Here is a 16443-nt window from a genome sequence, read left to right as displayed (position 1 = left end):
TTTGTAAATGAATCCTGAGCCATGTCCATTCCGGTGTGTGACATCCAGGAAGTGGGCGGGGCCCGAACATTGATGATGTCACATGACTTGTGCTGGGACACGCCTCCATGATGTCATAATTGTGAACTGTCAATAAATGTGGGCGGGGCTCCTCAGTCTGCTTCCTTTTTGTGTGTCAAAGAGCGTGTCAGTCAAAGGGTCAAAGGTCAGGTTAATGTGTAACGGGGGTGCAAACAGCACAGGGAGGTGGCGCTAAAATAAAGGAAATAAAGGAAGTCCCAAAAAAATGTTCAGGTTTAATTTCAGAGACGCCATGAAAAACATAAATAAGCTGCTCGCCATCCTTATCTTCATCATCCTTGTCTGCGTGGAGCGTGCACGTGAGTTTTGCACGCACGCACGCACTGTATGTTCTTACAATAACGATGACTCACATGCATGTTTGTGTGTTTTGATTTTGTATACGTGTATGTGCATGCTTGTGTAGAGGGTACGATGTGTTTTGCACGCTTCGAGCGGTCATCAGGCAGGTGTGACAAAGCGCTGGGCGACATTGATGAAGAGGTCTGTTGTCTCAACCCTCACTATGCTTACCTCACCAAAAATGGAACCTGTCAGTCCTGTGGGTCAGTACGCACACACAATACACACGCACACACACAGTAATGTCCAGAAGCAGCATGTTCTTGTGTGTGTCAGTCCTGTAACATGGTCTGACTGGTCGCCATGGTCACCATGTACCACCCTGTGCGGGGAAGGCGTCACCCAGAGAAGGAGGAAGTGCTTCGGCATCGGCACATCAGAGTGCCACAACAACCAAGCTGCGCTGGAGACCAAACCTTGCGACGGCACATGCTGCAGCGGTAAACGCACGCACAGTTGTTCGTACATAAACATCGGACATGGCCCATCCAATTTAGTAGGCGGGATTAGTGCTCATTCAGCACCTATCAAATTGCCATTCAAAGAAAACACACAAACTCAAAAGAACAAAACTGCACCTTGGGTGACTTTTCAATCTGGAATTTTGTGTGCATCAGAGGGGTGGAGCCCGTGGCTTCCGTGGTCGCCTTGCTCCCTGACATGCGGAGGGGTCGGAGTCAGGAAGCGGGCGAGGGTTTGCGCCGCTCCTCCCGAGTGCATCTCAACCTGCGTGGGCGACACCAAGATGGAGATGTTGTGCAATACCACCGGCAAGTGTCCAGGTGTGTCTTCGTCATCATCATCGTTATTCGCAGAACCTCTTGCGTGTTTTTGGTATTTTCCCCTAATATTTTTACCTGATCAGACACTCATTCGCAATTTTGTTTGAAAATTATTATCTTTTTCCTTGGCAATTGTATTGACCGTCAATTACACTGGGCAACAGCAGATTTGAATCAGAGGTGGTGTATGTGTCCCTCTATTATAGACCGATTTAAAAAACCAAAACAAAATGTTTTTTTTCTAGCACATCAGGTTTTTGACATATCATGTTTAGTTTTAACATTTTATCTATAAAAGCTTGTGCAATATGGATTTACCTGGCATGCATTGTAATTCATAGCTGCGATTTAGAAAAGAAATCCACCTCTTGCTGCTTGTTGTGTGGGGGTTATTTAAAACAAAACAAAAAACATCCATCCATCCATCCATCCATATTCTACCGCTTATCAGAGGTCGGGGCGTGGGGGCAGCAGCTTTAGCAGGGAAGCCCAGACTTCCCTCTCCCCAGCCACTTCAATCAGCTACACTGGCAGGATCCCAAGGCATTTCCAGGCCAGCCGAGAGACAGCGTGTCCTGGGTCGTCGACTGGGGCCTCCCGACGGTGGGACATGCCCGGAACACCTCTCCAGGGAGGCGTCCAGGAGGCATCCCAACCAGATGCCCGAGCCACCTCAGCTGGCTCCTCTCAACGTGGAGGAGCAGCAGCTCGAGTCCCTCCCAGATGACCGAGCTTCTCACCCTATCTCTAAGGGAGAGCCCGGACACCCTGCGGATGAAACTCATTTCAGCCACATGTATCCGAGATCTTGTTCTTTCGGTCATGACCCACAGCTCGTGACCATAGGTGAGGGTCGGAACGTAGATTGATTGGTAAATCAAGAGCTTCGCCTTTCGGCTCAGCTCTTTCTCCACTACAATGGACCGATACAGAGTCCGCATCACTGCAGATGCTGCACCGATCCGCCTGTCGATCTCCCGCTCCATCCTGCCCTCACACGTGAACAAGACCCCAAGATACTTGAACTGCTCCACCTGGGGCAGGCTCTCCGGAGAGGGCATGCCACCCTTTTCCGACTGAGGACCATGGTCTCGGATTTGGAGGTGCTGAACCTCATCCCAACCGCTTCATACTCGGATGCGAACCGCTCCAGTGAGAGTTGGAGATCATGGCTGGATGAAGCCAATAGCACCACATCGGCAAAAAGCAGAGACGCAATACTGAGGCCACCAAACCGGAACCCCTCAACGCCTTGGCTGCGCCTAGAAATTCTGTCCATAAAAGTTATGAACAGAATCTGTGACAAAGGGCAGCCTTGGCGAAGTCCTACCCTCACCGGAAACAAATCCGACTTACTGCCGGTGATGCGGATCAAACTCTGACACCGGTTGTGCAGGGACTGAACAGCCCGTATCAGGGAGCTCGGTACCCCATACTCTCGAAGCACCCCCCCCCACAGGACTCCATAAAGGACACGGTCGAATGCCTTCGCCAAATCCACATGCAGACTGGTTGGGCGAACTCCTCGATGACCCTGCCGAGGGTGTAGAGCTGGTCCACTGTTCCACAGCCGAGACGAAAACCACACTGTTCCTCCTGAATCCGAGGTTCAACTTCCCAATGGACCCTCCTCTCCAGCACCCTTTAAAGGGATCGTTCGGATTTTTTAACATGAATCTCAATTTCATCCTCACTTTCAGTGTGTGCGATCAGCACTGACTTACCCCTGACAGCGTTCTGTGACACGCTTTCTGGTCCGGTGTTGGACGAGAGGAAAATAGTCCAGCAAGCTGGCTGGGGTCACGGAAATAAAGCGTTTTTACATTTCCATCACAATACTCCTTTTCTGAAAAAAGTCAGACGCCATTACCGCCAGCCACTACTTTTCTGTTCGTTCGTATCACTGCGCAGCGCCCTGTCGACAGCTAATTGACGCACTGCAGCCAGCTGATCCTTCCGCCTTCGAAAAGAGAAACAACTTCTAGCGGAAGGGTCCGCCAGACGTTCCAGCAAACCCTCACAATACGTTTGGGTCTGCCAGGTCGGACCGGCATCTTCCCCAACTATCGGAGCCAACACACCACCAGGTGGTGATCATTTGACAGGTCCGCCCCTCTCTTCACCCACGGGTCCAAAACATCCAATCCGATGACGTGACCACAAAGTTTATCATCGAACTGTGGCCTATAGGGCGTTCTGGTACCAAGTGCACATATGTATGTTAATGTTCAGTTAAGTTAAGTTAAGTTAAGTTTGAACACGGTATTTGTTATGGACAATCCGTGACAAGCACACGAGTCCAATAACAGAACACTGATCGGGGGGGCGTTCCTCCCATTCACGCCCCTCCGGGTCTCACTGTCATCGGCCACGTGAGCGTTGAAGTCCCCCAGCAGGACGAGGGAGTCTCCAGGGGGAGCGCTCTCCAGCACATCCTCCAAGGACTCAAAAAAAGGGTGGGTACTCTGAACGGGTGTTTGGTGCATATGCACAAACAGTCAGGACTTGTCCCCCCACCCGAAGGGCGGAGGGAGGCTACCCTCTCGTCTACCGGGGTAAACTCCAACGTACAGGTGCCAAGCCGGGGGGGCAATACAGGTAAGTAAGCTCTGTGCCTCTCACCATGGGCAACTCCAGAGTGAAATAGAATCCAACCCCTCTCGAGAGAATTGGTACAAGAGCCCAAGCCGTGTGGGGAGAGTCCGACTATATCTAGTCGGAATTCTCTGCCTCACACACCAGCTCGGGCTCCTTCCCCGCCAGAGAGGTGACATTCCATGCCCCAAGAGCTAGCTTCTGTAGCCGGGGATCGGACTGCCAAAGTACCCGCCTCTTGCCACCCCCCCAGCTCTCTATGCACCCGGCCTCTTGGGGCCCTCCTACAGGTGGTGAGCTCATAAGAAGGGGGACCCACGTTGCCTTTTCAGGCTATGCCCGGCCGGGCCCGCTGGGGGAAGGCCCGGCAACCAGACGCTCGCCTTCGAGCCCCGCCTCCAGGCCTGGCTCCAGAGGGGGGCCCCGGTGACCCGCGTCCGGGCAAGGGAAACTGTAATCAAACTCTTGTACTCATCATAAGGGGTCATTGAGCCATATTTTGTCTGGTCCCTCACCGAGGACCTGTTTGCCATGGGTGACCTGCCAGAGGCATATAGCCCCAGACAACATAGGTCCTAGGATCATTGGGACATGCAAACCCCTCCACCACAATAAGGTAATGAAATGAGTTTCCTCCGCAGGGTGTCCGGGCTCTCTCTTAGAGATAGGGTGTCCTTTCCTCTCCTGTTTTCTCCTCCTCCTGTCTGGTAATGAGGGGAAATAAACCAAAAAAAAAGATAGCAATTCTAATGCCTCACGCATTACAATGTCCAAAATGTCCTGGTAGGTTGGTGGCACATTTTCACACACGACGAGCAAGTGGCATGTCGGGCTTGTATGCCTAAGTGTCCAGGTGTGTCTTCGTCATTATCGTCGTTATCCGCAGAACCTCTTGCTTAGTTTTGGTATTTTTCCTGAAACTTTTGCCCTGTTCAGACACTCATTCACAATTTTGTTTCAAAATTATTGTTTTGTTTTTTTACCTTGGCAATTGTAATGACTATCAATAATACTGGCCAACAGTAAATTTTAATCAGATGGCTTTAAATGTATTATAGACAGATTTTTTTTTAAAGTTTTTTCTAGCACATCAAGTTTTTGACATATTTTCATGTTTTGTTTTTAAATTTGACTAGCTTGCTCAATACCGGTGAGGGCAGACAAAGTAGGCACTTCCTGCCCAAGGCTGAAATTAAACCATTTGGCTTCCATTTGATTTATTTGAATTAATTTTTTCATTTCAGATAGCCTATAGGTTTGAAAGTAGCAACATTGGGTGATTTTTATAGCTCAATTAAAAATGACTCATTACTTTTTCTGGCCTGCTGGCACAAATTATCCTCCTGAAGGCACACACTACTGTGCTTTTACCAGCACTTTCCGCTAGGGATGTAACGATAAGGGCAATATCGTGATATCGTGATATCGTGATATTAAGACTGCCACAATATCGTCGTCGTCATGTTCACAATATTTAAAAGGAACACATCTGTTAAAAAAGTCAGGTTGATTTCCATTTGTGCAGTTCTAGCACCTTCTAGTGGCTAGTTTATTTGTGCAATTTAATTTTCATTAGGGATGTTTTGGCCTTCTATGTTTAAAATCTATACTAATTGTCAGATGAAGGGGAACCTAATTTGCTTGCGAAGCGATAAATGTGTGCTTGCATTAGCAAATAAGTGCCTCAATATTATTATTAGAGATTGTAGTTGGTTTATATGCATTGCTGTTATGTACAAAAGCACATTATTGTGCTTTTTTTTAGTATGAGGTCTATTTTTTTCAATATTGTGATCTTATTTAAATATTGCCAACCCACCCATTGGAAATGAATATATGGTCACCCTGGAATACGTTGTACACTTGCCTGCCGACAAACAAATTTGTAATAGGTATGTTCGTCTCAATTTGCGACTGCCCGCCTACCCAAACCGAGAGCTCACTGCACGTCACTGGATTTACCTGACGTGTTGTAATTTATAGCTGTGAAAAGAAATCCGCTTCTTGTTGCTTGGGGGTTATTTTTAAAAAAAACATACAAAAAAAATGTAGCAATATTGATGCGTGAGAAATCTGTTGCAGTCAACCAAAAAAAAAAAAAAAAACTTTTTTTTTTTTTTTTCTCTCTAAATATGGGTGTGAAACCAATTAGTAGGGAGTAGTTGAGCCTTGCTGGAGGTTAGTGCTGTAGTTAGTAGCCTTCTACTTTCATAGCATCATGACGACATTGCTAAAGCAGCACATCCAATGAAGACTTTTGCCCATTACTGCCCATTACATGTTCATGTGTGCGTGCAGTGCATGGCGGCTGGACGTCATGGTCGTCATGGTCATCATGTTCTCACACGTGCGTTCTCGAAGATGCGCCGCTCCCGACCAAACAGCGCCATCGCTCTTGTTCGAACCCCGTCCCCTCCAACGACACGACACCACCTGGTGACGCTTGCCATGGTGATGAAACCCAGCGACAGAGCTGCAACGACATCCCAAAATGTCCCGGTAGGTTGGTGGCACATTTTCACACACGACGAGCAAGTGGCATGTCGGGCTTGCATGCACAAGGTTCCGGGTTTGAATCTGAGTTTGTTCTCTGAGGTAATCTTCTCACGTTGTAACGTGCTTCTTAGTGGATGGCAACTGGGGGGAGTGGTCACCGCCGGGCAGTGTTGCCACAGTTACCTTGAAAAAGTAACTTAGTTACTTTACTGATTACTTGGTTTTAAAAGTAACTAAATTGCGTTACAGATTACTTGATTTTAAAAGTAACTAAGTTAGATTAAAAGTTACTTTTTTAGTTACTTTCAGCAGCTGCCGATAACACCATCTCAACATAAAAATAATGTAGTAGAAACGGAGTTCCAAATACTTTATTGAAAGTGCATTTTTAACATGAAAATAAAGGTTTTTTTTATGAAAAACAAAATAGGCAGTCTCTCTTGACCTCTTGTAATGTAAATACTTTTTATAAAACAAAAAATAAAAATCTATCCAGGTTGAAAATGAAAATCCCCTAAATTCCTCTATTGTTTGTTTGTTCCGCTATTCCAGTGTGTACACATGTATCAGTTTAAATATTTATTAGTAGTTATTGACAGTTATAATTGTTTTTTTGGTTTGTTTGTTTTTTTTCTTCAAAATAAGGATCAGGAAAACAAAAGGTTGATAATTTAATGTTAAATATAAATATTTAACCTTTAGACAGACACCAACACAATTAAACAGAATATTTGCACATTGTGAAGTATTTCAGAAACATAAATTTAAGACATGAAATAAACCTACCGTCCAGCCAAAAGAAATATGAAGCAATGGAACAATAAATCTATCAAACACATTTTAACCACTTAATATATGCAAAAATATTTCCAAAAGTTAATTTCCCTTTTTAATCAACAATTTTTGTATTTAACAATTTTTTTTCTTTTGTCATCACTTTCATTTTTGGTTAATGTATGACATCTTTTTTTGTTTTTTTAATCTGAGACACGATGATGACCACAGAATCACTACTGTTTATATTTTGTTTTTTGGGCTGTCGTAATCGCGGGCACGTCTCAGTTCTCCTATCTGCTGCTCATGCTAGTTGTAGACATTGACAGGGAGCCACAAACTGAGAAATTAGATACTTGCAGTGTCCTTTTAGCTTAGCTGGTGTGTTGGCTGTGGGACATACCTGTGTCGTTTGAATCCATGCATTGGATCGTCACGGGAGTTATTCTTTTTGGCTCACGCGCAGTACCAACACCGGCCCGGGACAAGTGCACGGAGAGGACTCGATAGCCATGGGAAATACCGAGATGTACGGCACCGGCTTCTGCTAACTGTCTCCATTTGTATGTTGTCACTCGTTGCGCGCGCGCGCGCGCCGTGTCGCGAGCACGGAAACACGGAAGTAGCTTGAATGGTGATGCTACTGAAATGTAAACAAAACAAGTAGAGCACGGCGCAGAACTCTTGCTATTGTTATGAAAACCATAAAGCCTCACTCGCAACCGATACGGTCGTTTAGCTCCCCTTGACGAACGATGGTTCGGTCGAATCGTTTTTTTGTTCCACCCCTACTGAAAACGTAACTTGTCTGACGTCACTCCCCCTGGCGAGAGGGCGGAGACGACCTCATCCCATAATGCTTCACGGACCAGTTGAGGATGGAAATAAATTAATTTTTTTTACCACTTTTATGGTCCATAATGCACACTTTTTTTGTTGTGTTGTGTGCCTGTTGGTTAATAAAACTAGTAGTAAAAGTATCATCACTTTTGTTTTGAATGTGCAAACCATTCATGACCAGACCATGGCTGAATTCAGTGTGGTGATCAATGACTTCTGCCTCATCTTCGTAGTTAGCAGTAGTTGTTTGTGACTGTTACAACAGTGAGATAGTTTGCTTTCTTCATGAAAATGTGGAGTAACGCATTGATTCTCTGGACAGTAACTTTAATCAGACTACTTTGTAGAATAAAGTAACGCGTTAGACTATTAGTTACTTTAGAAAGCAACTTTTTTGAGTAACGCGTTACTAAGTAACGCGTTACCGGCAACACTGCCGCCGGGCCTTTGCTCCGCCCGGTGTGGGGAGGGGCTTAGATTATCCATCAGGCAGTGTGATCAGCCTGCGCCCAAATATGGTGGACGACACTGTGTGGGATCGAACACGCTCGCCAGCATGTGTCACATCATTTGTGCCAGTAAGCACACACGCACATGCGCACGCACGCCGTCCCACGCTGACATGAGTGTGATTGACAGGTGATGGCAACTGGTCCGGTTGGTCCCATTGGACCGAGTGTTCGGCTTCCTGCATCCCGGAAGGCGGAGCTCCCGTCAGGACTCGAAAACGCTCCTGCTCTAGTCCCTCACCTTCACTCTTCCCCACAGGTGAATATTACCATGGAAACAGCACTCACTCACTCACTCACTCACTCACTAGTACCTTAGACAAGTGAATATCTGAGGAAGTGTGTGTGAATATCTCGAAACAACGTGATGTTTAAAAAATCAATGCGTGTGCACGACAATCCACAAATGCACATTCGACAACTCGCAAGCATACTTCATGGAAAATGCACACACAAAATTTAAAAAGATGTGAAAATTGCGGATATATTTGTGAATCTGAAAAACGTGAAATCGCAAAAATGTTTGTGGGTCTGAAAAACGTGAAAACCATGGATGCATTTGTGGATCTCAAAAGGACGTGAACATCATGAATTTATTTGTCTATGAAGGTTGGCCACCTTGGCCAAGGCGTCGGCCTCCCTGGCTGGAGCTCCGCTCATTCGTATTTTTTCTAACTCAGGCGGGACGCCTGGCAAGCGTAACCGGAAAAAAGTCACTTTGACACAGCTATCTCAGCAACCCAGGCCACCCAGCAGCTGTTTGTCTGTGGTCATCATTTCTCAGAAGACTGCCTTGTTTAACTCGGCCAGTAGCAAAGGGGATTGACCGGGTGATTAAAGTTTAAAACTTGCGCAATTTGCACAATCAAACCTGATGGAGAGGCCAGAGCTGTGGTGTAGTAGTCCAGGGTTTCTGCTAGGGTGGCCACTTCCATAAGGTCAAAAAGGAGGACATATTTTTAAAAATTAAGTGTTCCCTCACTACAACACTTTTCTTGGCTTTGCTGTTTCACAGATTTTTTTAGTGCAATTTTGCATTTTTTTTTTTTTACATTTTTTTACAGTAATGTACCTATTTTATAAAATTTATTAAAGTGTGAACATTTAGAACAGGGGTGTCAAACTCATGTTAGCTCAGGGGCCACATGGAGGAAAATATATTATCAAGTGGGCCGCATCGGGAAAATAACGGTATATAACTTAAATATATAATATAACTTAAAAACAATTGCCATCATTTATATGCAGATTTTCGTGGACCATCCCGAAATTACAGAGCTCAACTGTAACCATATTGTTCAGAAAAATAACACGAATGCAAAAGGAATGCTCCATCACTTTGCCAGTATACGTTCCGGACGTGTAAAATTGACCTTTTTTGCATATATATATTGTTCCCAGAATGCATTGCGTGTCGCAGTTAATGATGTTATAAGGACGTTAATCCTTGTCATATCGATTTGTGTTACCAGTACTGGAATTTGTGTCATATTTAACACGTTTATGTTGGTGTATGATTGCAAAAAAAATAAGAATAATTAAACAAACCGTAGTTTAAGTTGTGTGTAAAATAATGACATCCAGGATGACGATTCCCCGTACAAGTTGCATTGCTCATCTGAGGACTGCTTGTGGAATTATAAATTTATATGTTGTGATTGTGGCCGGCTGATTAATCAGTACGACATTACAATTTTATTTTTTTATTTTTATTTTTTAAACTTAAAAAAAAAGAAAAAAATCATCTCGCGGCCGGATTAAACCCTGTTGCGGGCCTGATCCGGCCCGTATGTTTGACACCCCTGATTTAGAATGTTTAAACGAGAGAAATGTAAGAAAATGTAAATGCCTCAATGAGAAAAGTGTATAAACTGTGTGGTGAGGGTTTTTAGAGCCTTAAAACATGTATAATAAATTTAAAACAAAAAGCTAACAACTTCACGGATTTCGGGTATTTTTTGGAACCTAACCCCAGTGGAAAACGAGGGAACACGGTACATCAACAATAAAGTTTTGCATGGTTTACATATCATGTTTGTGTAACTAATTGGTAAAAAAAAAAAATCAATAAAAAGTCAAACTTCTTTTTGAATATTTATTTTGTTTACAGTACCATATTTTTAAACCACTAAGCAGCACGTCATCCCTTTAGCTGTGGGCGATTCACTAAAAATCTCTGTCCATTTTCACAGCACAATCTACACTTTTGTAGGACTGGTGATGCTTTACAGCATGGCAAACGTCACAAAGTTCAGCAGCAGTTATTTGATTATCGAGAGGCGATGATGTCTTCAAGGATGACGCACCTGCCGCTCGCCTGTTGCTTTTGCTCCTACTGCTGCTTTCCCCCGAATGCTCACGTCCACTCGCCACATCACATCGGCAAAGCGTTTCGAGACCATGAAACGGGTCTCGATTGCTTGTTGTGCACTTTCGTCTATTCAATATTAAAAGATGTCCAGCGCTTTGGCATTTTCTCTAGCGCTGCTTTTTTTTTTTTTTTAGTGATAGATTTTCAGCCCTTTTTGGTGAGCGGGTTCATTTGGATCAGCTCAGTGAAAAGAGGCTCTTTTTGGCTCTCAAACGGCTCCTTTAACTTTAGCTTTTCTTTTAAATAGTGACGACAAATTTACCATACATTTTGATAAATGACTTGGTGAACTAAATATTGCACTCTATTGACTGCAAATAACAATTATCAAGCAAAGAAAATTAGTTTTTCTCATTTTATTGAACAAATTAATAGGCTCCATACAATAAACAAGAAACAAAATTAAAACTTCAACCAACAACTCAACTCAACTCAAGTTTATTTATATAGCGCTTTCAAACGGTCTGAACTGTCACAAAGTGCTTTACAGAACACAAAAAAACAAACATAACATAAAATATTAACACCAATACAATACAATCACAACAAATCAACATTCTTCCATACCTATACGCTTTGATGTTTGTTTGAACAACAATCAAAATAACAAATAACAAAAATAGTGAGTAGTAATTTAACTGCAACAGCAGCAGCGAACAAAACAAACCTTAGCTACTCCCCCGGTCCAGGATAAAAGACCTTGCTTTATTTTAAATTTGCATAAAAAAAATTAAAAAAAACATGTCAACTTGGACGGGCTGATCCAGCTCCTTCTCTCATCTGACTTTAACCAATTAAAATGTCTCCAAATGTTACTGCGTTTTCGGCTCATCATGTACAAACCGTGTTTGTGTGTCGTCCTTTCCTCTCCTGTTTGCTCCTCCTCCTGTCTCTCTCTGTCTGCGGCTGCGCATACGAGGCGAAGCAATGTGCTCCGCTCGTGCAGTACCCCACCCCCACCCCCCCTCTAAGCACGGCAGCTGAGACACTGCCAAACCTCGCTTCAGACACGTGAAAAAGAGAGAGCGACATAGGTAGAGAGAGAGAGAGAGCGAGGGAAAATGACGGCGCCGGCTCTCATCGTTCACTTCTAAGTTCACTTCGTACCGGCTCGTTCGCGACAGACACATCACTATTGCTTACAAAGAACAGGGAGAGGAAATGGACGTAATCAGATAGCCACACGTGGAGCTTTGTTTACATTTATTGAACCAATTACATTTTCTCACACTTGGCCAATGCCAGACCAGTTGACAAACATGGGGTGGGGGTGGGCCGGCGGGGCTAATGTTGGGTCCCATAACTCAATGCGGCTTAAAAGGCGGACAAACTAGCGTCCGGTTTAGGGTTGCACATGACACCTGCCACATCACTGAAAATTAACTGCTTGTCATCCAGGTAGCAGTGAAATTCACATTTGGTTGTATGTGTCAGCGCTTGTGACAGCGTCTTCGGTTGTTTTTACAGGCAAGAATTGCCCTGGCAACAGCACGTCCACGGAGGCTTGCGTCAATCTTCCCCATTGTGCCGGTACGACCGCAACCTTGGCCCCTACCCCACCGCGTCCACCGGGTTGACGTCTGTTCGTTTGTCGGCAGTGGACGGCGCCTGGGGGCCCTGGTCAGCCTTCTCGGCTTGTCCCGTAACCTGCGGCGTCGGAGTTGAGGTGACGAGCAGGAGCTGTGACAGCCCCGCCCCCAAATACGGTGGCCGGCCGTGCGACGGTGACCACCAGCGAACTCGTCTTTGCAATACCATCGTCCACTGTCCAGGTGCGTCCTCGCCAGGTCTTCACGTGTACTCACTGGAAGCCCGTGCCTTGAGATACCGGTTGACCATGCTCTTATCTCAAATCACCTTCCCCCCATTGAAATGAATTCAAATGCCTTTACAGGATATTTGGTCCGAAGGATGTCAGTAAAAAACTTGAACATTGTAATTTCCAAAGTAAAAGCACACGTTTGTAAATGTCTTATCTTGGAAAAAAAACAAAGCTACTCAATCTTTCATGTCGGAGAATATTTAGTGTTGAGAGACTGAAATTTCAAGGATGTGGACAGTTTCAATGTCAAACAGGTCTCTAAATGATTCATTGATTAGCAAAATAGGAGTTGATCAATTAGATCATTGATTAGTTGTGGATTAATCAAGTAATTGTAGGCTGCAAGCTGCGGGTGAGTCAATTGACCAATATTTAGCAGCACTACGGGAGCTCGCCAAGGCATGTGATTTTGCCGCTTTTGAAAATTAAATGCCACATAATCAAATAGTTGAAGACTTACATGCCCCGTGTAACCAGTGTAGTTTAAACCCTGCTGCTGAGCTCATATGTGGGGCCGAAAATATCTCGACGCTACGCTGGTCTCGCGCGTTTGTTCGCGGGGTTCTCAATGGAATTTGTTTTGCTCCGCGCCGCAACCACTGACCTGTATATATGAATGGATAGCCGATAGCCCATAAACTCCAGTGCAAGCCGTTGAAGTCACAGTGACCATCTTGTTACTCCCACCTTGCGAGCAGACTACTGTATAAACTATACAGTATACGTACAGATGAGACAAATACAGCTCATAGGCAGTTAGTATAAGGCCGGAAGCGGGGTGGTCACAATTTTTTTAAAAAGTAAAAAAAAATATAATAATAATAAAAATAAATAAATTAACATCATGTAACACATTAAAAGTTATTCATCTAAATGTTTTGTTCCACTGTTTTAAAATTTCCATTGTTTAAAAAACTAGTGATGCTAGCATTACATTAGCATATCAACGGCGTTGTTAGCATGAAGCTAGTGGACTTCGGCAAAGCTACATGCTTGTTTTAAATACAGAAACATGTCCAAGTATGAAAATCATCCCATTGGCAGCTCGCATCTGGAAAAACTTGCAAGTCAGGTGACTGGTATCTCAAGGCGACACCGTGTCTTGAAATGAACCAAGCATGCACGTGTGTCCCGCAGTGGACGGCGTGTGGTCCGAGTGGTCACCGTGGGGCAGTTGCACATATCCATTCAAGCACAATGCCCAGAACCAGGAAATCCGCTGCAAGCTGACTGGCGGAAGTCAAATTCGAGAGCGCAGATGTTTATATCAGGCAGACGGCGGCGCCTTTTGCAGCGGAGATGACAACAGCTTCATCCAGTACAGAGGATGCTACGACGTCAACAACTGCTTCGGTGGGCAAGCGCGCATGCACACGTTTGTATTAACGTGGAGACTTCTCATTGACATAATCACTTTTTCCCTAACCTCAACCATCAAAAATCATTTCCTACCCCCATTCCTTACCCTAACCTCAGTTCAGGGCAACTGGTTGGGCTGGGAGCCGTGGTCTCTGTGCAGGCCGGTGTGTGGACAAAAGCCTCAGCGCTTCCGGAGGAGGAAATGTTCACCTGACTACAGTAAATATCGGTAAGAACATGCGTGTGGTCACATGACCTCCAACAATCAGCACAAATTTGACAATTGTCATTTGTGTGTGTTTCGGGGTGTAAATCTCTCCTAAAAAACAAAAAACTAAATTCGATCCGCATCTTGATACATGGGATGCGATCCGATACAAGGACAGTTCAGTTTTAAAATGAAACTATTCGGTTCGGTTTGATTCAGTCGGATGATGATTTGATGTTTGATTCCGAAGAATTACTATTCGATTTGGCGTGAATTGATTACTCAACAATTGTTACTCCATTAATGGTTTGAATATCTTATTTAAAATGATCAAAATCTTGTAATTTGCACATTTGCAAGAATCTGTTTTTATTTTGTAAATGCAATTTTTGAATCTGTAATGTTCCGAAATGTTACAGATCAAATTAGTAATCATCAGTCTTTTCAAATGTTTTATGCATCTATCTAATAAAATACTACACTCCCAAGTTGTAACTATACTAATGAATATTTTTTTTCAAAGGGCCATCTAACTAAATGTAAATTAATTAACTTAAAACAATTACATCTCATTTACTTTTTATTAGGGATGTTCGATACCACTTTTTTTCAGACCGATACCGATACTCAGACCCTCAGTACTCACCGATACGATACCAACTGCCGATACCAGTAGTACATTTTGACAAATAAAAAAAATCACTAAAAGATATTTTTAAACAAATATATTTCCTTTAATTTTGACAAAAAAAACAGCACAGTCACTCTTCAATAGTCTTAATGCTCAAAATAAAACACAAAAATGCTCTTTTAGTTTAAGATTCACAATTTTGAAGTATTTCCAAACCAGTGAAGTTTTGGTGAAAAACTGCTGCAAGCTAGCGCCAGTTATAGGCAAGGAGGACTCACTTAACGTCTTCCCCCTCTGCCATCGGTCGCTTGTACTCGTCTGCGTCACGAGTACTCGAGTACTTGAAAAAATGCTGGTATCGGCCTGATACCGATACCTGGTATCGGTACTCGCCCATTCCTACTTTTTATTGCTGTTTAGTCAAGCAAAACAATTATTTTTCAAAATTTTGGTGTGGCCAGTGGCCCTATCGAATGATAAATGGTGGAGGGGAATGTATTCAAATTGAAACAATGAATACTATTTTTCTACACTGTTTTGCTTTCGGTCATTTGTACCGCTGGCAGTGACTCCTGAGATTTGCAATAAAGAAACGTAGAAACAAAGAAAGTGTGAGGGAGGTACCAGTAGATTAAAACAGCAGAACTTGATAATAATAATAATACCAATAATAATAATAATAATAAGGCTGGTAGAAATGATGATTTTCTGGTACCTTTAGAGTGTTTTAGAGAGTTTTTCTTTCAACCACAAACAAACAAAGTATCGCGTGACTTAGAGTCAAGGAAATGCAGTTTCAACAGCTCGCTTGTGAATAATATTCTCATTCATCCAAGTCATTTCATTCTCATGGCAGTGAATCGCTCATAACTGGAATGTTTTGGTTATTTTTCAAAACGTTTTGAGCAGGTGTATCAGCAACATAAAACTGATTAAAACGTCTTGACCGGGCCATCGGCCGGTTCAAGCTATTTTTAGACCGATTCATTAGTCCTTGTGCCGGCGCACTCGCATCATTAAACTCAAAACCGGATTTCCGGTTCAAATAGTTTTTTGTAGTGTTCACGTATGTGGATTCATGTGCATCATGTTTGTTTCTGGGATTTTTGTCTGTGCATGTCTACACATACCTGTGTTTGTGTGTGTCAGCCCGACCATCGGTCGTCAGGGCAAGCCGGCCTTCTTTTTTGGGAAACCGCTGTTGGATTGTGGGGACGCGCCACCGGGGTTCGCCACACAGGAAGTTAAGCCTTGTGTCAATGTTCCCGTCTGCGCACCACAGAAACATGCGGATAATCATGATGTGTGTATGTGTTCTCAATAAAATTGTGGTGCATCACGTCTTCTATTACGGCGGATGACTTGCAGAAAGAAGTTTGCGGGTTTATTACCTACTTCCACTACACCAGGAGTCCCCAACTAAATTGACAAGAGGTCTACGAACCACTTCAGCCCAATTGACTGGGGTCTGGACAAAAAAAAAACACCCATCCACAATAATTTCATTTTCTGCTCTTTTATTCAATTGTCTATTGATCAAATATCTCTTACATTAATTTCTTTTTTTGTGCAAATATTCAATTGTTAAATCTTTCAAGGCAGCGTTCCCATCACGATGGATATAACAATCTTC

General features: G+C 43.7%; 1 protein-coding gene across 2 annotated transcripts; it reads left to right on the top strand.

Annotated features, from left to right (window-relative positions):
* The first annotated feature begins 9 nt into the window (after positions 1 to 9).
* Positions 10 to 16149, top strand: LOC144023956 (properdin-like). Of its 2 annotated transcripts, XM_077529955.1 has the most exons (13): positions 10 to 380; positions 488 to 626; positions 700 to 863; positions 1041 to 1205; positions 6099 to 6299; positions 6428 to 6450; positions 8344 to 8488; positions 8550 to 8678; positions 12258 to 12320; positions 12389 to 12562; positions 13750 to 13965; positions 14089 to 14200; positions 15960 to 16149. In XM_077529955.1, exons 1-13 carry the CDS (start codon positions 287 to 289, stop codon positions 16132 to 16134), a joined length of 1800 nt encoding a protein of 599 aa, XP_077386081.1. In that variant the 5' UTR covers positions 10 to 286; the 3' UTR covers positions 16135 to 16149. The 2 variants fall into 2 exon arrangements, with proteins under 2 accessions (XP_077386081.1, XP_077386073.1); XM_077529947.1 differs by lacking the exons at positions 6428 to 6450; positions 8344 to 8488 and having other exon boundaries at positions 12 to 380.
* Positions 16150 to 16443: the final 294 nt, after the last annotated feature.

The sequence above is a fragment of the Festucalex cinctus genome, chromosome 1 (genome assembly GCF_051991245.1).
Source record: "Festucalex cinctus isolate MCC-2025b chromosome 1, RoL_Fcin_1.0, whole genome shotgun sequence".
In the NCBI taxonomy this organism is placed as follows: domain Eukaryota; kingdom Metazoa; phylum Chordata; class Actinopteri; order Syngnathiformes; family Syngnathidae; genus Festucalex; species Festucalex cinctus.
This window is presented reverse-complemented; position numbering and strand designations above follow the sequence as displayed.